Below are 24,818 nucleotides of genomic sequence, written 5' to 3'. Positions count from 1 at the left end.
TACGAAGCGCTCTAGTTAAGGTCGAGAGCTCGACGGTATTAAGCTTGTCAAAACAAAGGGTCGTGGAGTGCTTGGGACTCCACTACGGCGGCAACCACTTCATGCTCCAAGTAGGGCTTCACTCTATGTCCATTGACGGTAAACGTCTCTTCGTTGTTCTCCTTGCTTAAGATCACAGCGCCATGAGGGAGAATCTCCTTAAGAATGAACGGGCCACTCCAACGAGACTTGAGCTTGCCCGGGAAAAGTTTCAACCTTGAGTTGAACAAAAGAACTTTCATTCCGGGTTGGAGATTCTTTGGCACAATACGGCTATCATGCAACCTCTTGACCTTGTCTTTGTAGATCCTTGCATTCTCGTACGCCTCGTTGCGCAATTCATCGAGTTCTTCCATTTGCAAGGCTCTGTGCTTCCCCGCGGTAGTAATGTCGCAATTGGTGGCCTTGATTGCCCAATAAGCTCGGTGCTCAACCTCCACCGGTAAGTGGCATGCTTTACCGTAGACAAGGCGGTAGGGGCTCATTCCCAGGACTCCTTTGAAGGCGGTGCGATATGCCCACAAGGCATCATTGAGCTTAAGAGACCAATCCCTACGCGAGGGTTGGACCGTCTTTTCCAGTATGCCCTTGATTTGCCGATTACTTGTTTCGGCTTGGCCCGAGGTCTGAGGATGATAAGGTGTGGCCACTTTGTGAGTAATGCCGTTTTTCCTCATAAGCTTCTCAAAAAGCTTGTTGCAGAAGTGTTTGCCTCTGTCACAGCCCGCCCTAACTATGGATAGTTAGGCCGAGTGATCCACGACTAGGGATGGGGTTAAAGAAGAAGGGGAAGAAAAGGGGCGTCATATATAGCCGTAAAACTTACTCATCTTAATAAAGCTCGTCATTTTTATTCATTAATACTCAATTGAAAACAGTCTATGAAAGACAACATAAAACTTAATTAATATCATTAATAAAGTTATACATCGTATGAAACCATTCTCTTAAGACTCAAAGTATGACATAATATACTATAACATCAACAACATCTTGCAGCGGAAAGTAGCTAGACATATGTATGAAGACATATTCTAGACAGGTTAACTATTTATTAACAACCCTGGAGACTCCGCTCATTGCAGCACCATCATCACATCAGCTCAACCTGCACATTTAGAAAACATATGCAGGGCTGAGTACAAAAGCACTCAGTGGGCACGTATGCCTAGGTATAAAAATACATGCTTCAAAACTATAAATTGTCATGCCATCATAATCAGTACAGCAAGGGAGTTTTTCGCTAAAAAGGCCCAAGCTTACTAAGTTCATTTGTGATTCTTAAAGTTCGTCTGATCAGACTAAGTTCTTTTGTAATCTATCATATCTGGAACTTTGTGCCGGAGAGGTGGCCACCTCTCACGGTCACTTGACCGGCCAACCCGCTAGATGACTCACGGTCACTGGTGTACACTAGTCCTGGCAGGATAGCTATCAACTGCTCAGGACCCGAATTCGATTGCATCATTGGCAAAGCCAAAGCAGATAGATATCATACTAAAATTGAAACATTTTATGGCAAGACAATACTTGAAATAACTTTAACTCAAAGATTTTGTCATGAAATAACTTGTTTGAATGTAACATTTAAACTCATTTGATATATATGAAACTGAAATTAACAGTTAGATCATCTCATGCATTCATTCGTATAAGAGGCCTACGATACGTAGGGGATCTCTATATACGTATAGTAAAAGTAATGCCCACCTCGTTGTGTCTCTGTATCAATGAGTAACGTCACTCTCTCCCTCAAGTCGTTACTTCCCAAAAGGACCTTCATTGTTATGAAGAATTGATGAGAAGTTATAAAAGAAACCTCGATCAATAATCTAATCTCTTTTATGAAACATTAGTATCTCTAATGTTCATCTCTCTTGATTGTTAATCAATATAACAATTATTATCTCTCGTCATTACTCATTAATTATAACATCCTTATGTTATAATTAGCAGCTCTTCAATTAAAAGAAATATTTAACACATCGAAAAGTCCACTTTCTTAGCAGATCTATTCGCTCTCATCTCGTCTAATTAACCAATTAGAAGTTAAACTATCCATTAGGCATGTATTTGAGTCACGGGTCAACAAGAATTGACTATGCTCAAATCCTAATTTCACTAAAAATTTCGGCATGACCTATTCATATATAATGTCAACCACGAGATTTCAACGCGTGAATCTCACTACGTGAACTCGTCTCTCGACTCAAAACTTAACATCTTGACATCTTTTCAACGCAAACCAAACAATTCAAAATCATCAAAACTCTTTATCAGTAAACTATCATTTATACTCGACACCAATTGTTCGAGTGTCAGATACCAACATTTATGTGCGTTAATCATAACTCTCACAACTCACACCATTTAGTCATATCGTATCATCCATCAAAACAAATATAATCAAGTTGTTTTCTAGAAAGTTTTGCTGTTTTTGTGTCATCTTTAAAAATTCATAACAACCAACTCAATCATCATAAACTCTCATACCAATTGATCTCAAAAACTTCATGAAGTGTAGTTCACTCTAAAAATGGTAGTTAACCAAAAAGGTTAAAGGTTTTTGGAGATATTGCTCTTTTAGTGCAGGCTGTCAAAGATTGACAGTTTCTGCCAATTTTGTTTAGGCCATTAGAAACCAAGGCAAACCTTAATAAAATTCCATCAAATTTAATCATCCAAAACTAAAGGTATCCTTGAAGATTTGGTTAAAATTTCACGAGAGAAAACGTTCATATGATCTGCCAAATAAACAATGAAATTCATACACTTTTACTGTTGGACAAATATGACAGCAGAACAGGGCATTTTTGAAATAATAAACTGCTCTGTTTCAGAAGTCATAAAAATCGAAATCTTATGTTTTTAGAAAAGTATTGAAGTCTAGTTTCGTTTAAAAAAAACGGTGATGCAAAATCCTTCATGGATTAATAGATATAAACGTTTTTGTGAAGTCTACCAATAGTTGACAGATTCTGTCAAGGACTTTTCAAAATATCTTTAAAATAGCAAACATCATCCAAAAGACATGAAATTTTGCAGCAACGAAATACACATATCATAGATAAACATACTAAAATTTCAGAGCCATCAAGCAATGAAAACTCATCGAAACATAAGCTTGAAACTGCTGTAAAATTTTGACAGAATTCCAGTTTTAATTTCGTTCAACAATTATCATCCATAAATTGTAAATCAATTAGCATGCTCATGTGATATCGTAGAACACATATACGCAATAATATTCATTATGCAACGTCTCTAACTTCACGAATTTAAATAATCATACTCTAAAAATTTATACAATTTTCGTGCTTGGAAAAATACGAATTTAATATATATCGATTCTAGCATACCCCTAAGCACAAATATCAAGTCAAAACGATCAAACAAAAATCGAAAGACAAGCTAATATGTGAAAAACGGGGCTGCCCTCATGGGTTTCATAGCTACGGTTCGTTCCGTTCTTACTCCCTTCATTAAACATGCTCAACATCTACCCAAGAACAACATACTAAAATTTCACGACGATCCGACGTCGTTTCAAAATAAAGTCGAGAATCGACGTTTTTCGACGTCGACGAAAATCGAAAAGAAAACCATCAAAACGTAGGTAGAGATCTTACCTACTTAGATACGTGATCGAAAAGATGATCGGCGTTCATCTCGGTGCTCAAATCGGAGCTCAAAAGCTTGAGCTCAAGCTAAAAATGGTATATGCGTGAATGGTGTGTGTGTTTTAGGTGTTAGTGTGTGTGAGTTGTGTGTGGGCTGAAAATCAACGTGAGTTAAGAGTGTTTGACTGAACTTGGGCGGTTGGGGGGTGGTTTTGGTGGGGTAGGGTTAGATATTTAGTCGTTAAATATCTCGTCTCGTCTCGTCTCGTCTCGTCTCGTTTTAACGACTAACAACCCATACTCTTCGTTACTCGCCCTCTCAACCTCTACTCACTTTCATTACACTCGTAATTCTATATAAATATAGAAAACGCAAGCTCGTTCTCGAAATTCTGATAAACGAGCTCGGTTCGTTTATCGAGAAATCCCGATTTAGTATTCACTCGTCGTCCAAAAATAAAAACTTTCATTATTGGACTCGTATCGAAAAACTAAGAATATTTCTCGACGACGTGCACGTAAGATTTTGAAAGTCGACAAAAAGACGAAATAGCCGTATTTTACTATTCATCGTCAAAAAGTCAAAAATTTCAAAAACGTCTTAACGGACTCAGATTTCACTTCCGAGTTCACCGTTCTCATTCAAATAATTATCTAGAATTATTTGAATACTCAAACTCAAATACGGATATAAAATCCCACATCATTCTCACATCATCAAAAGAACATCTCAACATTTTTAAAATATAACAACAAAACTTCATATAACTCTTCATCTCTTTACAAAGTAAATCAAACAAGGGATCTAAACCCTAATTACTCAAATTCAATCAATTAAACACGTCATCAAAAGCCCGGGTATTACAGCCTCCATCACTGATTATGGCCTTGGGAAATCCAAACCTACATAATATGTTCTCCTGCACAAACTTCAAGACGACATTAGCATCACATGTCCTTGTGGGGATGGCCTCAACCCACTTGGACACATAATCAACGGCAAGCAAGATATATTCATAACCGTAAGACATGGGGAAGGGGCCCATGAAATCTATGCCCCACACATCAAAAATCTCCACAACAAGAATGCTCGTGAGGGGCATTTCATTCCTGCGCCCAATTGTCCCCACTCTTTGACACCGGTCACAAGCAATATAAAAAGAATGAGCATCTTTGAAAAGAGTTGGCCAAAACAAACCGGATTGGAGGACCTTATGAGCCGTCTTTTGTCCACCAAAATGCCCACCACAATGGGCTTCATGGCAAAGCCTCAACACTTGTTGTTGCTCCACATCCGGGATGCATCTCCGAATCACCTCGTCCTTTCCCAACTTGAAAAGGTAGGGATCTTCCCAATAGTATTGCCTGCAAGTAGCCAAAAACCTTTTCCTCTCTTGGGATGTTAGATCGGGTCTTAATTCCCCACAAGCAAGGTAATTGACAATATCAGCAAACCAAGGCACAGAGGCAATTTCATAAGTATGCTCAAACGGGAAAGACTCATGTATGACACCTTGACTCGATTCAACCACCATATGCTCAAGTCTAGACAAGTGATCGGCAACAGAGTTTTCACTCCCCTTCCTATCCTTAATCTCAAGATCAAACTCTTGCAATAATAAAATCCAACGGATAAGGCGTGGCTTAGCTTGGGACTTAGTCAACAAATACCTTAGAGCCGCATGATCACTATGGACAATTACTTTAGAGCTTATGATATAAGCACGAAACTTGTCTAAAGCAAAGACCACAACAAGCAACTCTTTTTCAGTGGTGGTGTAATTCACTTGTGCGCTATTCAAAGTCAAGCTAGCATAGTAAATGACACGCAACATTTTATCCACACGTTGACCAAGAACGGCTCCCACAGCGGAGTTTGACGCATCACACATAATCTCAAAAGGCAAAGACCAATTGGGTGCAACAACAACAGGTGCAGTGCTCAACTTAAGCTTCAACAATTCAAAAGCATGCATACATGTTTCATTAAAATCAAATTCCACATCTTGAGCAAGTAGACGACATAAAGGTTGGGTAATTTTAGAGAAATCCTTAATGAAACGCCGGTAAAACCCGGCATGACCTAGGAAACTCCGTATACCTTTCACATCAATTGGTGGGGGTAATTTTTCAATCACCTCCACCTTAGCCCTATCAACCTCTATACCATCTTTTGACACCACGTGGCCAAGAACGATGCCACTAGTCACCATGAAGTGACTCTTTTCCCAACTAAGAGTTAGCCCACTCTCTATACACCTTTTTAAAACCAAATTAATTTTACCCAAGCAATCACTATACGAATTTCCAAACACGGAAAAGTCATCCATGAAAATTTCAACAAAATCACCTATCATTTCCGCGAAGATCGACATCATGCACCGTTGGAAGGTCCCCGGTGCATTGCACAACCCAAAAGGCATCCTCTTCCACGCAAAGGTACCAAATGGGGTTGTGAACGCCGTCTTGTCCTGGTCCTCCGGCGCGATTGCTATTTGGTAATAACCTGACAAACCATCAAGGAAACAGTAAAAATCATGGCCAGCTAAACGATCCAACATTTGATCAATGAAAGGAAGCGGAAAATGATCCTTCTTTGTGACGGCGTTTAGCTTCCTGTAGTCAATACACATACGCCAACCCGTGACCGGGCGGGTCGGCACCAGCTCCTTGTTGTCATTCAGGACAACCGTGATTCCTCCCTTCTTGGGCACCACATGCACCGGGCTTACCCACTCACTATCGGCGATAGGGTAAATGATCCCTTCCGCTAATAGCTTGAGTACCTCCTTGCGTACTACCTCCATGAGGACGGGGTTGAGTCTTCGTTGACCATCCCTCTTAGGTGTTGCTCCATCCTCTAGGTGAATTCGATGCATGCACGTGGCGGGGCTAATACCACTAATGTCGGCAAGGCCCCAACCAAATGCCAACTTGTTGCTCCTTAGCACTCCCATCAACGCCAGTTCTTGCTCATGCGTGAGCTCGGCGGATATTATCACGGGCTTCTCCTCTCATTCTTCCAAGTACACATACTTGAGGTGTTTAGGGAGATCCTTGAGTTCCAACTTGGGCTTTTTGCACTTCGTGGCCTCTTCAAGCACCACAGGCTCATCAATGGGGAGTTTGTCTCTTCGTTCTCTCTCTCTTTCCTCGGCTTCCCGAGCAAACTCCTCCATGTCCGCCGATCCTGCAAAGACCCCCACTATCTCTTGTTCCTGCGCAAAAACCATCTCGGCGAGGCCATCAATAGCATCTATATAAGAGCATTCATTAGTGAAAGAAGATGATGGCAAAGCGCGACTATGATGCACAGAAAAAGACACGGACTCTCCTAACACGGTCATTTTTATTGTTCCATTTTTCACATCAATCAACGTGTTAGTGGTGGCCATGAATGGTCTTCCTAGCAGTAAAGTGTGTTCCTTGCCATTCTCATGGACTTCTCCTATCTCAAGCACAACAAAATCGACAGGCACAATCAAACCACCCACTTTAACTAGGATATCCTCAATAACCCCGCGAGGATACCTAACTGATCTATCGGCCAATTGTAAGCACATTCTAGTGGGTTTTAAATCGCCTAACTCTAATTGCTTAAAAATAGAGTACGGCATCAAATTAATCCCTGCCCCCAAATCAAGCATACCCGAGGCCTCCTTACCGTTCCCCAAAGCAATATTGATAACAAAACTACCTGGATCTCGTTGCTTGGGTGGCAAGGGCTGCTGCATGATGGAATTGGCAACCTCGGACACAAGAATCTTCTCGTTGTCAACAAACTTCCTTTTCTTGGACGCCAGCTCCTTGAAGAACTTCACGTAAGCTGGGACATTTCTGATCACGTCCAGAAGTGGCAGGTTCACGTTCACCTTTGCCAACATGTTATAGAAGTCGGTGAACTGTTGGTCCAGCTTTTCATTCTTCAACCGGCTTGGGTAGGGAACCGGTGGCTTGTATGGCTTGGCAGCCTTGTGGAGCTTCACCTCGGGCTCCTTCTCTTTCTCATTTTCCTCCTCTCTTGGCTGCAGCGGCTCCTTTACTTGCTCTTCCATGCGAGCTTCTTTGGGTGGTTCTTCCACAGGGGCTTCCACTTTGTTATTCACCACCTTTCCATTGCGTAAAACAGTAACTGCTTGGGCTTGGTGGGGCTGCAATCCTTGTCCATGGAGCTTCCCTGGTTGTTGCTGCTGCTGCATCTGGTTCAATGTCCCGGAGAGCTGCCCAACGGTTGTCTCGAGACGCTTGATTGTAGCCGACTGGGACTCCATGCTCTGCTTGGTCATCTCCATAAAAGATTGCATGGTGTCCTCGAGAGTCGGCTTCTGTGGTTGGGCTTGCTTCTGAAACTGTTGGGGAGCAGTCTGAAATTGCTGCTGCTGCTGCTGAAAATTCGCCTGCTGCATAGGGGGTTGTTGGTACTGCTGATACTGCGGTGGCTGCTGCTGGTAAGCTTGTGGGTAGTTCTGCTGCTGAGGAAAGGGGAACTGCTGTTGAGGTGGGTAGAACTGCTGCTGGTTCTGATACCCAAATTGCTGAGGAGTACGGCGGAATAGATTTCCTTGATTTGATCCCGACCCTTGGCCAGGCGCTTGGTTCCTCCATCCAGAATTCTGCTGAGTTCGCCACCCCGCCCTTGATTAAACATGGGCCTCTGTTCAAATTGAGGTCTCCCCTGGTATCCCTAAGCAGCATAGACCTCTGCCTCCCCTTCAGGTGTGAACTCCCCCATTCGGTGGCACTCGTTAGTTCCGTGGCTAAAATCGCCACAAATGCCACACCCTTCTGCTGGCGGTGCCTGAGCTGGCGGTGCTTGTGCTGGCGGTGCTTGAACGGGTTGAGGCTCCACCTGATTCATTCTTAGATGCTGAACTTGCCTCATCAGGTCCGCTACTTGCTTCTGCAGCTCATTGTTTGGGGCTACCGCATTGGCTTCGATCCTCCTTCCTCTGACTGATTTTTGTTGAGAACTCGCGGCAAGAGTGTTGAAGATCTCCTTGAGCTGATCAGCTGTCTTTCGGGCAATGTTGCCCCCAGCGGTACTATCCACCATAAACTGTGCCGTCTGAATCAATCCGTCATAGAAGAACTGCATCAGCATGACGGGAGCCAACTGGTGCTGCGGGCACTGGCGGAGAAGCTCTTGGAATCTCTCCCAAGCCTCGTGAAGGGGCTCGTCAGCTCCTTGCATGAAGTTCATTATCTGTGTCCTAATCTCTTGCGTCTTGTGATTAGGGTAGTATTTGAGCATGAACTTCTCACTCGCCTCCGCCCATGTGGTGATGGAGTTTGGCGGCAAGGACAGTAACCATGTTCTAGCCCGGTCCTTGAGTGCATAAGGTAAGCACTTGAGTCTCAACTGATCCTCGGTGAGCTCCAATAGTGGGAAGGTCTGCACTTGAGTGCAGAAGTCACGGATGAACTGTAAGGCGTCCTCACTCGGCATCCCATAAAAGAGCGGCAACAGGTTCGAATCGTTGGGCTTCAGATTGTAGTTCCGGACTGCCGTGGGAAGCACTATCGCTGACGTGCTGGTGGTCCCAATGACTGGCCTGGAAAAATCTCCCATGTACTGGACATTCTGCTCCGCCATGGTTTCTTGGTCAGGATTAGGCTGAGCTTCTTCTTCTCCTTCCGAGTGCAACGGAGGTGTATCCTCGACGGCTTCCAGAATGGGGTTGGAAGCGATTCTCTCTTCACGGTCACCCTCTCGAGACTGTGATTCCACAAGGGTTCTCGAACTGGACTCAGACTCCTCCTCCAGATTTAAAAGGACCTCACGAGGTCGGTGAATGTTGTCAAAGTAAGGCACTAGCTTTCTCTTCAAGCTACGGCGACCTTGCATACACAACACTAGCAACCAAATCAAACGCACCGGAGGGAGAAAATAACCAAGTCAAAAGAAAGAAACAAAAATAAACACGGAAAACAATGCAACACAATCAAATGCCTAAAGCCTTCCCCGGCAACGGTGCCAAAATTTGACTCATCCTAAAACACCTAATGGATGGACTCGAATTTATACGAGGTCGTCCTAGGGTGGTAAGGTGACTCAAGTCGTCTCTCAAGGAAGACTTAACAGGGCTTCGATTATGCTACTCACAAGTACAGAAATAAAACCTAAACACTCTAATCGGATAATTGGGGCTGGCACTGACTAACGCTCTAACACCGGTACGTAATTGAAATGAAGCAATAAACATTAACTAATGCAGAAACATGTACGAACACATATAAGAACTAAGAACACGGCATTTAAACATTAACGGAATCAACTAGGGTTTCGATCTCGAACTCTGAACCAAACAATCATAAACTCATAAGCATTAGCAATAAATCATTACCTAGGCAAGAAACTAAATCAAGCATCAAATTCAACTCACAAAAATCTTCAATCACCATAAAAGAGATTACTAAACATTCACCAACAAAAGAAATCCTAAGGCGCAATACTTAACAATGATTCATGTACTTCTCACGATTCAACGACACTGATCTACAATCACCACATTCATCAAAAACACAAACTAAAGGATTCAAGTGACCAAAGATTCAAATCAACTAAATAAAGTAAATGAGTTCTTACAAACGTAGTGATCCGAGCAAAACAAATCCAACGGAAAGAAACGATCGATCCACGGCAATCCAGCGAATCCAAGAATGTATACTAATGTTTTGAATCTCTAAAAACCAAGGAAAAATAAATGAAAATCGCCCTAGAGGCTGTGCTGATCGGAACCCTCAATAAAACCCTAAAAATGGGTTTTTATACTAAAAACCATAACTGCCGAAAAATAACAGCGGCGGCGGCCGCCGTGGCACGGCGCCGCCGTGATGCCCTTTCGCAGAAACTCCCAAAAACGTGCACGGCCCGCGCCGTGGGGCTGCGGCGCCGTCTAGACGGCGGCCGCCGTGGCGCGGCGGCGGCCGTGGGTTGTCTTCGAATTTTGCTTCAATCTAAGCTGAAAAACTTGACAACTCTCGAATCCTGCACATGACAACAATATACCAAAAAGGTCATCGAGCACGTGAAAAATAAGGCAAAGAGGAATAAAACATGCTCAAAAACACGGTAGAACACTAGCAAGCACCGCCCAAAAACGAGGTAAACAGCTTACGGTTGAACAACAGAAATAATACCCTGCACGGAGCATGGAAGACCTGGGGGGTGCAACCAACTTTCGTGGCTTACGGTTGAACAACAGAAATAATACCCTGCACGGAGCATGGAAGACCCGGGGGGTACAACCAACTTTCGTGGCTTACGGTTGAACAACAGAAATAGTACCCTGCACGGAGCATGGAAGACCCGGGGGGTGCAACCAACTTTCGCGGCTTACGGTTGAACAACAGAAATAATACCCTGCACGGAGCATGGAAGACCCGGGGGGTGCAACCAACTTTCGCGGCTTACGGTTGAACAACAGAAATAATACCCTGCACGGAGCATGGAAGACCTGGGGGGTGCAACCAACTTTCGTGGCTTACGGTTGAACAACAGAAATAATACCCTGCACGGAGCATGGAAGACCCGGGGGGTACAACCAACTTTCGTGGCTTACGGTTGAACAACAGAAATAGTACCCTGCACGGAGCATGGAAGACCCGGGGGGTGCAACCAACTTTCGCGGCTTACGGTTGAACAACAGAAATAATACCCTGCACGGAGCATGGAAGACCCGGGGGGTGCAACCAACTTTCGCGGCTTACGGTTGAACAACAGAAATAATACCCTGCACGGAGCATGGAAGACCCGGGGGTACAACCAACTTTCGTGGCTTACGGTTAAAATGGTTCCTCTGGTCTGCCCTTGACATTTGCTTTTCCCTTTACTTGCTGAGCAGCAATTTTGAATTTGTAAATTGTGGACTATGGGTATACACCCTACTCCCCCCTCTGGTGACATGTGCAATGCTCTGCATGAACATGTTAAGTAGAATATACAAGTTGCATTTCAAGCCCTAGCACATATGCAGAAGTTGTGCAGCTTCCAAGATGATGTTGTGATTGCATAAATCCCATCAAAGATCATATAAGTCATGGTTTTGCTCAAGTAAAGAAGTAGAATATTTCCCAAATCCCTATTGTTGTCTATGATTTCGTAAGTTTATAATCTAGTTTGTATACTCTGGAGTTGTAAAAGTTTACTCTGGTGAAGTTGCCAGAGCAGAAGAATCGCTGCTGCCAGAGCAGAGGATTCGCTGCTGGCAGACCAGAGGAATCGCCACGCCAGATGAATCGCTTCGCCAGAGGAATCGGTTCATCAGAGGAATCGATCTTCTGCCAGAGCAGAGAGATCGCGCCGCTGGCAGAGCAGAGAGGCCACTGATGCCAGAGTCAGAGCCGAGGCATATCAGAGTCAGAGTTGCCAAGGCAGAGTCAACACTCCAGAGACAGAGTCAAAGTTTCTTTTGCAGAGCTAACTGTTTTGCATAACGGTTTCTTTGATGGTTGTTTACAGCTCGTTATTTTCAAAGCTTGCTATATAATGAGCAATTGGGTGTCTAATGTAAACAACAACACTAGTCAACACTTGTAACACCTTGTAAAATTCTCAGTTTGCGTAGAAGCTCCTTTCTTGGTCCCGTGGATGTAGGGTTTCAGCCCGAACCACGTAAATCTTTTGTGTTCATCGCAATTTCTTCGTCGATTACTTAACACCTGTCATGCTTGCATGTTCCCATAAAATACCCTAAGATCATAATTTTACCTAGTGATAAAGCATAATATTCCCCCATCATGCTCAGATGCTTTCACGAGATAAAGTTCTGCGAAGTACCTGAATTACCACTTACAAGTGGTTTACCGTTTTCATGTTATGGCGGTTCCCATACTTTGTTCAAAGCTTTCCCAAGTTTAATTGCCCCGTCAGAGCACCCGGCAGAGCACCCGTCAGAGCAGAGAAACACCCGGCAGAGCACCCGGCAGGGCACCCATCATAGCAGAGAAACACCCGTCAGAGCACCCGGCAGAGCACCCGTCATAGCAGAGAAACACCCGTCAGAGCACCCGGCAGAGCACCCGTCAGAGCAGAGAAACACCCGTCAGAGCACCCGGCAGAGCACCCGTCAGAGCAGAGAAACACCCGTCACCTGTCAGAGCAGAGGAATGCCCGTCACCCGCCAGAGCAGAGGAATACCCGTCACCCGTCAGAGCAAAGGAACACCCGTCACCCGTCAGGGCAGAGGAATGCCCGTCACCCGTCAGGACAGAGGAATACCCGTCACCCGTCAGGGCAGAGGAATGCCCGTCACCCGCCAGAGCAGAGGAATACCCGTCACCCGTCAGAGCAGAGGAACACCCGTCACCCGTCAGGGCAGAGGAATGCCCGTCACCCGTCAGGACAGAGGAATACCCGTCACCCGTCAGGGTAGAGGAATGCCCGTCACCCGTCAGGACAGAGGAATACCCGTCACCCGTCAGAGCAGAGGAATGCCCGTCACCCGCCAGAGCAGAGGAATACCAGTCACCCGTCAGAGCAGAGGAATGCCCGTCACCCGCCAGAGCAGAGGAATACCCGTCACCCCGTCAGAGCACCCGTCTTGGTGGTCCTGAACTCACCATGCGAAATCAGGGCTAAGTTAGTCCAACAAAATGACAGAATTAATCCCCAAAATCAGAGCAAAAATCATAGCTAAATCACTCCCAAGTTCAGAATTATATCTCAACAATATCAAGTCCCAAAAACCATAGCAGCATATCACTATCAAGCTTACCAATAAAGTAAAATCACAACAATAACAAGCTTAAAAATCCCAAGAATCAGCACAAGGCAGATGATAAACTTTAAAAAGGTCAATCGCTACATGATTAAAATTTGCCCTACTCCCCCCTCTAGTTTATAAACAAAAAATGATTAATCCCGTAAATTTGCCCCAAAATCAAAACAAAGATCAGAACTAAATCGCCATAAATTTACAGAGAACCAAGCTGGTTGTCACAATTTTCAGTTCATAAAATCTCTAATGGCCTCAACAAAATTTGAAACAATAACAAATAATTCCCCACTTTTCCTCAATGACAATCACTAGATTTGTAAACAGTTAAAGATGCGCAGTCAGCGCATAACTACAGGAAGCTCAATATTGAGATAGATGAGATCACTACATAGCTTCAATCATGTAATCATGACCCAGATCTTAATCAATTAAGTCTGCATATAACAACTATACACAGTCCAAAAATTCTCAAATTAATCATTAGACCACCTGAAAATCCAAGACCCACTGCAAGTTCACCAAAATCAGAGTATATCAACCAAGAAGCACTAACAAAACAGATACTAATTAAATAGCTCATGCTGTAACATCATATCCCAAGATTCCCCACACTTCCCCATTTTGCAAGTTATAACCTCCAATGGCAGTTTTAAGTACATATTATCTCGATAACCATAATGTTTGATTCGTATCCCAAACCAGAACAAAGTCTGCCCCAAAATCAAAGCAAAAATAGAGCTAAACTTATTCAAAAGCATGATTGATTCATAGAATTTCAACAAAGTGAAGACATGTAACTTAGCTTTGTCATTGATCAAATAGAACTGGTGTGGCACTCCCTTTCGCCGGAAAATGGAAAAACAGACCCCAAAATCGGAATCCCATCTTCCCCCTCTTCGACTGCTGCGACTAGTACAGCATCACCTCGACCTCTCCAATCTCGGCTCGCCGCAGGGTCCTCATACATCAGCTACTCAGATCCGGCAGCTGCCGCTCTGAACCAAAGCTAGGGCAGCTCCGATTCGAAACCAGATTTCAACATCAACGCGTGAGTCTGCCTCCTTTCCCTCAGTAAGCTCGTCAGCAAACAATTCCAGCAACAACAAGTGGGATCGACGGGTAGAAAACTATGAATTAGGGCTTTGCAATCGATCCCTTGCCAGAATTCAGGAATCCCATATTAAAGGGGTTTTGCAGTAATTTCGTGAGAATTCCCTGAAGCTCGAGTACTTAGGATTCTTTGAGGCTTGTTTCCAAATCAGATCGCAGCCATATCGAGAATGAAACACCGTGATTCTCTAGCTGCGGAGAGCCGCGGCGGCGGTAGCTAAGTTGAATCGGCCTTGAGGCGATGATTTCGCCGGAGATTCCAGAGCAGCGGCTGTCCGATCCGAGGAAGAAAATGGCCCAGCGCGTTTCCCCCAATTCTTTCCCCTTTTTTTTTTGATGATGATGAACAGTGACAAACAGTAACCCCAATCCCCAATTCCCCAAATTTTTTCGATGAACAGTAATCTGAATTTTGAAATTCCGAAAATCCCCAAAAAAAAAATGTAGAATCGAAACTCACGCCTTAAGCTCAATTTCCCACAGACGGCGCCAGTTGGTAAAACGAGAAACCAACACCTAAACTAGAAAGCAGTAAACGACACCGGATTTACGTGGTTCGGTCGAGAAGACCTACGTCCACGGGGTGTTGGGGATTTTTTCACTATACTTGGAGAGAATTACATTTTACAAGAGATGAATGAATAATGAGATGAATGAATAATGTGAGATGATCCCCTTCTAACCCACTATTAAGTCTCTATTTATAAGCATGTAAATAAGCCTTAGGGCCTCAAGCCCATTCCCTAAGATAATTGGGCCTAAGCCCCTTTAATACATTGACCTTAGTCCGAGTCGCCTATGCTTGCTTGACTACGCCGGAAGCTCTATTATTTCTTTTATTACCCCAAGTCTTCAATTAAACCTGCACTGGTTAGCTTAATAATAATAATACTAATCATAAGCATAAATAGAAATGTTCCCATTATATAGTGCACAGCGCTGGTGCATATTTCAGTCCTCATCACACATAATTAAAATATTTCATCCAACAATGTTGTAGCAAGTATTAATACAATGTCAAACCTAAAATTAACCACAAAATACAAAGTATGAAGTGCATATAATCAATACAATTATGTCGATTCAAAAAGTCTATCACACTAAAACAAAAATCGATCGTACTAAATGTTTTCCATCAACAGGATTGCCCACTCAACACGAACTTCATCAATATCCTTTCGATCATAAGTTTGATTATCTTGTATATATTCACAATTAAAAATTTAAATATATATTAATACTATTTTATACAAATGAAAAAAATTAACTTAAATTTGAATAAGTGAAAGGTAAATTTCTTACAAGTAAACGTAGAGAGCACGAACCACTCTCTATAGTATTTTCAATAATGTTCTTCATGAATCGCAATAGAAAGAATCCACATTGTTTGAAATCCGGTTGTATTGGACACTATGTCAAAAAATGAAGTGTTATCAAAATCATCTTAAGCATATTGGAAAAAAAAACTCAATAATATATAATGAAAAATATTACCTTCATGAGTTCCCAAGTGATTTGTTTCTTGCCTCTTTTTTGTAATTTTGCATTGAACATGTAAATCGCCCTTCAAAATATATTAACATATATTAGTTCTCCAAATAATAAAAGATAAATGTAACTATATTAAAATATGAAACCTTACGTGTTCACAATAGTCTTTCAAGTATTATCAAACATACATTCACCGAGAGAATCAAAATGATAAATTATCTCTTTGCGAGGATCCAACACGGTAAGAATCCAATGATCCCTATATATAATAAAAAAAGTACTGTTAGGTCTGGAAGGTCTCGAATAGCTGTATGGGGAGGGGGAAATACACCTATAGGCTATTTTCGATCTTTACCAGAGATCAAAACGAAACTACAAACACAAACTCACACAACCTGTTTACTGAAAAGAGTTTTGACCAAAATAGAATTGACGACTGATACTGAATACTCTTCAGTAAAGAGTTATCAGTTAAGTCAAAGAACTTAACTGATGAACGTAAGGCTTCAGTCGAGTTTGATAAAAAGAGATGTTATAAATCTTACTGACTATCAGAAGATAGATCAGTTAGACTGATAACACACGCAACGGAAAACTTTTGTTTCGCAATAGCCTGTGAGTTAAGCACGTTGTCAGTCTTAAGGTTTCTCTTTGCAATTAATCAATTTTCAGTTTACGAAGGGAAGAACACAAGTAAGAAAGTAAATACTGAAAGCTGTAAATAACACATAGATTTTTACGTGGTTCAGAAAACACTTCCTACATCCACGGTCGGTTGATCAGACCAACAACTTCACTAGCAAGTGCTTACGGGTGCACTGCAAACCGATGCTCGTGCTTACGGGTGCACAGCAAACCTGAACGTGTGCTTGCGGGTGCACACAACCGAAACAATTGAAGATCCAATCTTCAGTACCAACACACCTTGTTGGATTTTTCACTCCTAGCACGCACTGTGTACTAGGACCTCACGGAGACAGAACGCATTTCTGAACTCCTTTACAACACAAACACTCGATTCAGTAGGTTGAAGGGAGGCTTGAAAACTTGCCAACTAAATTTCAAAAAACAAGTTCTTTGGAGTTAGTTTGACCTAGACTTTGGATAAACAAGATTTTCCTAAGGTCTAAGAGAATATATGCAATCAGCAGTGACTGATTTTTGGCTTTGGGATTCTCTTCTTCGATTCAAACTTTGGAGAGTCTGGGCTTTAGCTGAGAAACAATTTTGGCAGCATTTCAGCTTATGTCGTTGAATCGGTGAAGATTGAAGTGATCCTCGAGCGCTATTTATAGGAGAAGTCTTGAATAGATCCGTTGGCGGAGAAGGTCTTCAAGATTTCTTCCGTTAGAGAGTAATTTGAACTTGGGCTGAGGCTTCAATCTTCGAGGTTCCTTGTTTGGTGAGAACGGCTATGTTGAAGAGCAGGAGATGTGACATCTCTGAAAAGATAATCACCAAAAAGGAATGACCTCTGCAGAGAAATGACGATCCTGAGATCTCTGTATTTAATGCGGCTGTACTTCTGGAGTGCGTGGCTTCCTTTGAACGTTGGAGGTTCAGTCCGAGGAAGAATGTTTAACTGATACATGACTTTAGTATCAGTCCGCTGATTCCACGTGGCACGCATTAAGTAATAAGTCAAAAACTGATTCTTCGACTGATGCTTCAGTCGGCAACTTCAGTCTTCAGTCCTTTGTTCTTCAGTCTTCAGTCTTCAGAACAACAACTAAACAAGAAAAAGAACTCTAACACTTGAGTTCAAGCAGTTCTAGTCTATTACAAACGAAACCTATTGATTTTGGTATCATCAAACCAAGGATTATGATATTTCATTAAGTTCCCAACAAGTACACATTAGACAAATTTAAAAAAGAATAATAATAATGAGACAAGAACAAAGGAATAATAATACTTACTTTATATTGCACGGACATATAACTAATTGACCGGGGGATATATTCTCAAGCCTATTTGCCAAAGCCAGTGTTCGTGCATCATGCTTGTACTTGTTTACATATGATACATCAAACGGATCCACAAAACAAAACCGATGAGAAACACTACTATTCTTCAATTTTTTATATAAGTGCCTGATAAAAAGAAAAAAATGTATCACAACTACATATACTTATGCTTTACATATTAACTTACGAAAAAGCAAATACTTACCACATGTATACTACTATGCAATTTCCTGATATTGGCTCTAATTCACAGAATGCAACGATGTCATCAGCATGCACGTATAGCTCAAAAGGCTTACCAAAGATGTCAAAGTCAAATTGCACAAAAATTCCTTCACCATTCGTCAAGTGCTTATCAACATATCTGCACAACATTTTCAATGATGTATGCAAAGAATCAAAACACTTCACCTTCCTTTCATTAACTACTTCGTGTCTTGCTGCTTTTTGGGGCGGAGAAGTGAACTCCAACGATCTTACAACACCCTATATAATTACAAGTTAATCTGCATAGTGTAAATTATAATGAAAATTTGTTGATTATATGTGAAAAAAAAATTAAATAACAAACCTTTACTGCATCAACTTTGTCAATCAACACCACTTCATCAACATTATTTTTATCCTTGTCTGTTTCTTTATCCATCCACAAACACGGTTGCTTAATAGAACAACTCCTTTTTTCTTCTGTATCTTCAAGTTGAGAAACTCTTTCTTGTAGGTTCTTTACTATGTTAGCATACTCTTCAATCACCGTATACATTTCTGTATTCTTCATCTCATCTTTTCTCATGTGTAGTCTTCTCTCCTTGGAATACTTGAAGAACACAGAAGGAGTAATGTAACTACCAATCGCCCTAACGCGCCCCGAGTGTTCAGACTTCTGTAGTGCATAGGAAAGCTGTAGTAGCCCGCTATTTTATTTTATGATTAAGATTAGTAAATGCGATATTTAAATTATTGCATCCTCAGTTATTTTTAATCCAGTGATTAATTTCCTGTTAAGTTAGCCTAGATATTTGAATTTAATGCAATTGCATGTTATGATCGCAATCGAATTATTGAGCCAGTCAATAATTTATAATTTTAGATTTATAACTGACTTAGTAAAGTCAAGTTATTTTTTTTTTACTTGCAATAGAAATATCATTTCTATGTATTTACCTTTATCACTCGAGTCGTGGATTTATTTCAGCTTGTGAAGTGAATTAAATCTACAGATTTAATTTAGATTTATTCTACAAGTCACGATGTTAATGGATGAGAAGTCAACAATCAAAATATGAGAATTTTTAGAGTATTTTGTATTTTTAGCAAGACCCGAGATTAATAACATATATAGATTTACCAACAGAGAATGATTTATTTTATTCATCACATCACAACTTTACAACTTATTATTCACTACATCCCTATTTCCTACCTACTACATCAAGAAAACAAACCAAACTTCCTACCTACTACATCAAGAAAAGAAAAGGGAAGGCATGCGTGTGGGAACAAAATCAGCCATTTTAGTAGACTACTCAAGTATAGCCATTAATGCACTCCTTCAAATAAACATATCAGCCAACAACACTCTTCATTCATTCCCTTAGACACCAGATTTGAGAGAGAGTAAGATGATTTCTGCTGCCAAACCTTGAGAGGTAAGTCTTAATTCGAATTTCCTCCATTCCTCTTTAGTACCTCCTGAAATTGTCAAGAAACAATATTTGCTGTTTCAGCTTTCATCTCATTGAATCCAATCAACAACATCAGCTACCAACACAAAACAATTGCAAGGTATCTATACTAAGCTCCTTTATTTCGAATCCAGTTTGCATATCATCCAACAAGTATGTTATTTTCTAAAGAATTCAGAATAAGCATAAATAACATAATCATTTTTCCCATATAGAAACAACAGACTTCACTAACACAAGATTATAGAAAAACAAGAGCTCACTAGACTCATGAACAATAGCTTTAGAAATCTCTTTCCCTTCCACGAGAATCATGAAATCCCTAAGGTGTGAAGATGATTCATATTGCATAATAACCATAGCATGTTACATATATAGAATAGCTCAATCAGTTTTTATTCACAAGACAAAGGCGTAGAATTTTATGCGAGATAATTACGTTTTAACATATTAGTTTCTAAACCAAGTACTCAAGATAGCAATAACACTTATGAGATTCATAGTATTAGATACCACAAGAATTCCTTTTACACAACAGTTGGGGATCGAACTTAGCTTTTGGGGGAAAGGGTTTGTACCTGTTCCATTAAACAAGGAGGATGGCGACTGCCCGCTTGGCGGTGGCAGCCTCTGGCTTGCTACCTGCCGGACGAACACAGGGAGGAGAGCACGGCGACCTCGCCGATTTTAGAACCCGGCGGCGGCGGCAAAGGTGCTAGCGAGACAGAGCGGTAGCATTCGAGGCCAGGGTCGAGGGCGTGACAACACAGCGGAGGAGCTGTACGCCGCGGTGATTTGCGGACGAGTTCCGACACGCAGCGGCGGTTGTTCGCCGATTCTTCAGTGGCGGCGGCGGCTGATTTCTGAGGAAGAAGAGCTAGGGCATATAAATTTAGAAGAAAAGGGTAGTCTGGATTGAGGAATTTAGAGGAAGAGATTGTGAGGGGGAGAGTGAGTCGGAGGGGAGGCCCCATCGGAATTTCAGAGCGGCGGCGGTTCGGCGTGGAGGCGGCAACGGCTGGCTGGAGTACACGGCCGATCTTGGTTCTCAGCTTGAAACCTTGAAGAAAAGGAGTTCAGCGTGAATTAATTTGGTGTTTGGGCAAGCTGGAGTTTGGGCTGAATGTATGTTATGATGGGCCGCAATTAGGAGTTAAGCTGGGCCGGATTGAGGCTGAGCTTTTGGGCCTTTATTTTAAGTAGTATAAGCTGCCCTTATTTTCCTTCTTATGGGCTGTATTTAATTAGTTTGGGATGGAGTTTTTTTCCATTATTTTATTTAAGCCCGATCAAGGATTTGATTTATTAATCGATTAATTAGACTCAACCGTTTCTAACTATGATTTTTAATTTCGAATGAGGTTATGAGATTAGTAAGCGGGTTAGCAAACCCTAAGATGAGTGGATTAATTAAGATTAATAATCTGATATCATAAGACGAGCTTTGATCCAATATTTGGATTAGTAATTAAAGGAATATGAACCATGCATATTTATTTTACGCATTCTCATTTATTTGAGAATTTTCATCGAGCTAAGGTTTGACCTTATGTTCTCGCATTCAAGGTTAAGCGCAAGAGTAAGAGCTAGTCAATGAGCTACTGAACTGTAGCAAAGCTTCACTATCAGGTGGGCATTACTTTTACTATACGTATATAGAGATCCCCTGCGTGTCGTAGGCCTCTTATACGAATGAATGCATGAGATGATTTAACTGTTAATTTTAGTTTTATATATATCTATCAAATGAGTTTAATGTTACATTTGAGCAAGTTATTTCGTTACAAAATATTTGAGTTAAAGTTATTTCAAGTATTGTCTTGCCATAAAATGTTTAAATTTTAGTATGATATCTATCTGCTTTGGCTTTGCCAATGATGCAATCGAATTCGGGTCCTGAGCAGTTGATAGCTATCCTGCCAGGGCTAGTGTACACCAGTGACCGTGAGTCATCTAGCGGGTTGGCCGGTCAAGTGACCGTGAGAGGTGGCCACCTCTCCGGCACCAAGTTCCAGATATGATAGATTACAAGAGAACTTAGTCTGCAGACGAACTTTAAGAATCACAAATGAATTTAGTAAGCTTGGACCTTTTAGCTAAAACTCCCTTGCTGTACTGTTTATGATGGCATGACAATTTATAGTTTTTACGCAATGATGTGTATATTTAGGCATACGTGCCCACTGAGTACTTTTGTACTCAGCCCTGCATATATTTCTAAATGTGCAGGTTGAGCAATGGCTGATGAAGATGAAGTGATGAGCGGAGCTTTTGTCATGAGTTTAAAATGGACTCTTGGATACATGTCTTCATACATGTAATCAGATTATGTTATTCCGCTGCATACTCTCAAGTAATATGTCTTTAAGCTAAGTCGGGTTCATCCGAACTCACGAGTTAATCGAGTCCTTGTGACTAAACAACAGTTATCTTATGATTGTCCCTCCTTAACAATGATTTGATTTCGAGCCTTCATTATTTATTCACCCCCTTTCTATCCCCGCTTCTAATCTCCCTCCCTTAGTCACGGTTTCCCCGATTTAATTATCCTTAATTAGGTTCGGTCGTGACAGAATGGTATCAGAGCAGATCGTTTGCTCTGAATCCAAGAGTTACCCAATTAGCCCTAGATTAGATATTAGTATAAAAGTGTCAGTCGACAAAAGCTCAGCACTTCATCACATCGTCATGCTCAGCAAGAAAGAAGGTGGTAATGATTTTAAAACATTGAGAAGTTCACGTTTTATATGAATGTACTGATGCTTACATTCAAGTTTTATGCTTTATTGATTGATTAGATATCTCAATGAACTTAGATGCGTTAAGAATGCATGATCACTGTTACAAGAAGAACAATACAAACTAGAAACTCAATTATCTTTCACTATAGCAATGGTGAAGAGCTAAGAAAGAGGAAGAGAATCCAATGAAAGCAGTGCAAGCGGAGTGCCACGCACGAATCACTGAAGCAGGCATAGTTCTTCATTCAGGTTGTTCACACGAGACGGAGCACCTAATCGACTATTGCCTTATTCAATGATAGTTTAAGTATGATATTGCTTATAGCGATGAGTATGACTTATGTAACCAGTTAGCTAATCCCTAATAAGTTGAGACTCACTTCTAGCCTCGATTATCACTAGCTATGACTTGAGGATAACTTTCATGATTCATCAATGAACTTCATAATTAGACTTACCAGGGGTCAAAATGCTTTGTATATGATGTTAATAATTCGATTAAAGCTATCAGCTTATAATTTCAGGTATTCGGAACCATTCTGCTTACAGTACCTATCATATTAGATGAGGACATGACTGAGAATCCCTATTGATTACGATCACCTACTACGAATTGGAAAGACGAGATGTGATATGGGTACTGACAATTACCAACCATTATGATTGATCATAAAAGTTTACGCAAGTGGGTAAGACGAGGGAAGTTCTCGAAGATGGTTCAGAGTTTAATAATAGCTAGAAGCGCCGACAGTGGATCGATGCTAAAGTCAATATATTGAGATTCTAATGAGACCCTGAGGGTATACTTAAGTTAAGTATACATACCTTAGCTGATCAGGGACATTTCCCCGGCTAGAACGTCTCGAGTGGAACATCCAGTCTAGTAATCAGAATGAAAGCAATTACTAAAGTCGTTCCATGATTTAGTATTGTGTGTGGTGACACATACCTCGCAAAGATGCTCAGAGATGCAAAATCCATTTCCTGTAAAGGCGTGAGAGAGTGCTTCGAATTACATAAATGCATAACAAGCATTATGAGAATGAACGCTAGATACAAGAAGTACGACATTAAGATCGTTCAAAGGATGAATATTGAATAAGGTCAAATGTGTGAATGGTCTTGTTTCGTGTAAAGAAGATTTTAAGAAAAAGTGTTGATTTTTAGGAGGAAGACCCCAAGCTTGGGAAGCTTCAGCGTATTCTCAAGGATAAATTTTAGATGTGAAGAAAAAAAAAAAAAAAGTAGAGATCTCAGACCAGAAGTACCTTTTGCAGCCCAATAAACAAAGAGTTACCAAGTTCGGAAAAGTAATTCCGTGTGACTGAGAAATAATTGTGTTGGACCTGGCCAGTCCACATGACCAAAATCTCAGTAGTCGTCATATATGGGTCTCTAAACCTATGTATTTAAACTTTCATCTGAAAAGCCAAACGGGTTCAGATTATTAGGTCATTTCATTTCGACCTTTTAGTCAATTCATTTCTACCCTAATGTCATTCCTTTTCAATTGTTTGACAAAATTGTTGAAACACTTTGCCTAATTGTCTTTTGTGATTTCAATCATTGTGGTTTATTAGTTGTTAGTAGATTTCCGGTGACCTAAAGACAAACAAGTATTCACCAGATTAAATCCATCTGACACGTATGCCTCGACCGAAGGGTCAAGCACGTGATCCAACTAGACCATCTCTTATGGATTTAGTAGAACGTTATTTGTGTTTTTTCAGAAACGTTGATTGTTCTGATGCTTTTTATGCCCTTATGCTGGCTTAGTTGTTTGACTAGTACTAGTACTGAAACGCTGGTCCACATGGCGTAATGTGACTAAGTTCTTTTGTGATAACTGCTAGACAACCAGTCCACCACGTGTAGTATTTGGATAGATGAGCAAATCTATATCCAAATGTTAATGAAATAGTCTTTATTGATGTAAATTTCCTATGTCTATTTAGCAACCTATTTGGTCTTTTGCGGCAAGTCACTTCTGCCACGTGTTACTTATATGCTTGCATGAGAAAGAGTCCGAACAAGATTTGAGAATCAAGAAACAATTTACAGAAGTGATGATATGCATCTGTATGTTTTACAATGCGTTAATGAGTATATGTCAACTCATCAGTATGCCACCAAATGAGGGTGTCCGAGAGGAGAAAAAAAAAAAAAATCCCCGAGATAATGGAAAAGGCCCAGTACCGGGGCCAGAACAAGCCCCACTAACCATACAACAAAATGTAGAATAGAATAACTATTTCTACGAGAAAACCCACTTGTCTTCGATAAGATAGGAGATCCAACGAAGGCTGAGAAGCTAGTGAGCGCATCTTCAATTTCTTTCGCAGGAACGTCTCGCGTATCCTTTCAGCTGACTTATGGTGGGAAGCAAGGAGGAAGACAATGACACCTAAGCAGTTAGGGAATTTAACGTGGGAATAGTTTAAGACTG

The 24,818-nt window shown here is 41.3% G+C and overlaps 2 protein-coding genes and 2 long non-coding RNA genes across 4 annotated transcripts; all 4 read right to left on the bottom strand.

Moving 5' to 3' along the window:
* Positions 1 to 887: 887 nt before the first annotated feature.
* On the bottom strand, positions 888 to 4,464 carry LOC131017161 (uncharacterized). The gene is made up of 3 exons (XR_009099460.1): positions 3,669 to 4,464; positions 1,750 to 1,816; positions 888 to 1,147 (listed from the first exon to the last, which is right to left on the bottom strand). It is a non-coding gene; the product is annotated as an uncharacterized LOC131017161 (long non-coding RNA).
* Positions 4,465 to 6,673: 2,209 nt separating this feature from the next.
* On the bottom strand, positions 6,674 to 8,517 carry LOC131005266 (uncharacterized). Its single transcript, XM_057932154.1, has 3 exons — positions 8,359 to 8,517; positions 7,357 to 8,179; positions 6,674 to 6,915 (listed from the first exon to the last, which is right to left on the bottom strand). The coding sequence occupies exons 1-3, from the start codon at positions 8,515 to 8,517 to the stop codon at positions 6,674 to 6,676; spliced, it is 1,224 nt and encodes a 407-aa protein (XP_057788137.1).
* A 6,950-nt stretch (positions 8,518 to 15,467) lies between these two features.
* Positions 15,468 to 17,758, bottom strand: LOC131017154 (uncharacterized). The gene is made up of 3 exons (XR_009099458.1): positions 16,131 to 17,758; positions 15,983 to 16,052; positions 15,468 to 15,898 (listed from the first exon to the last, which is right to left on the bottom strand). It is a non-coding gene; the product is annotated as an uncharacterized LOC131017154 (long non-coding RNA).
* A 152-nt stretch (positions 17,759 to 17,910) lies between these two features.
* Positions 17,911 to 18,630, bottom strand: LOC131017143 (uncharacterized). The gene is made up of 2 exons (XM_057945883.1): positions 18,518 to 18,630; positions 17,911 to 18,432 (listed from the first exon to the last, which is right to left on the bottom strand). Exons 1-2 carry the CDS (start codon positions 18,590 to 18,592, stop codon positions 18,148 to 18,150), a joined length of 360 nt encoding a protein of 119 aa, XP_057801866.1. The 5' UTR covers positions 18,593 to 18,630; the 3' UTR covers positions 17,911 to 18,147.
* Between the last annotated feature and the right edge of the window lie 6,188 nt (positions 18,631 to 24,818).

This window comes from Salvia miltiorrhiza, chromosome 1, assembly GCF_028751815.1.
Source record: "Salvia miltiorrhiza cultivar Shanhuang (shh) chromosome 1, IMPLAD_Smil_shh, whole genome shotgun sequence".
NCBI lineage: Eukaryota > Viridiplantae > Streptophyta > Magnoliopsida > Lamiales > Lamiaceae > Salvia > Salvia miltiorrhiza.
The sequence above is the reverse complement of the archived record's forward strand: the minus strand, read 5'-3'. Positions and strand labels throughout refer to the sequence as shown.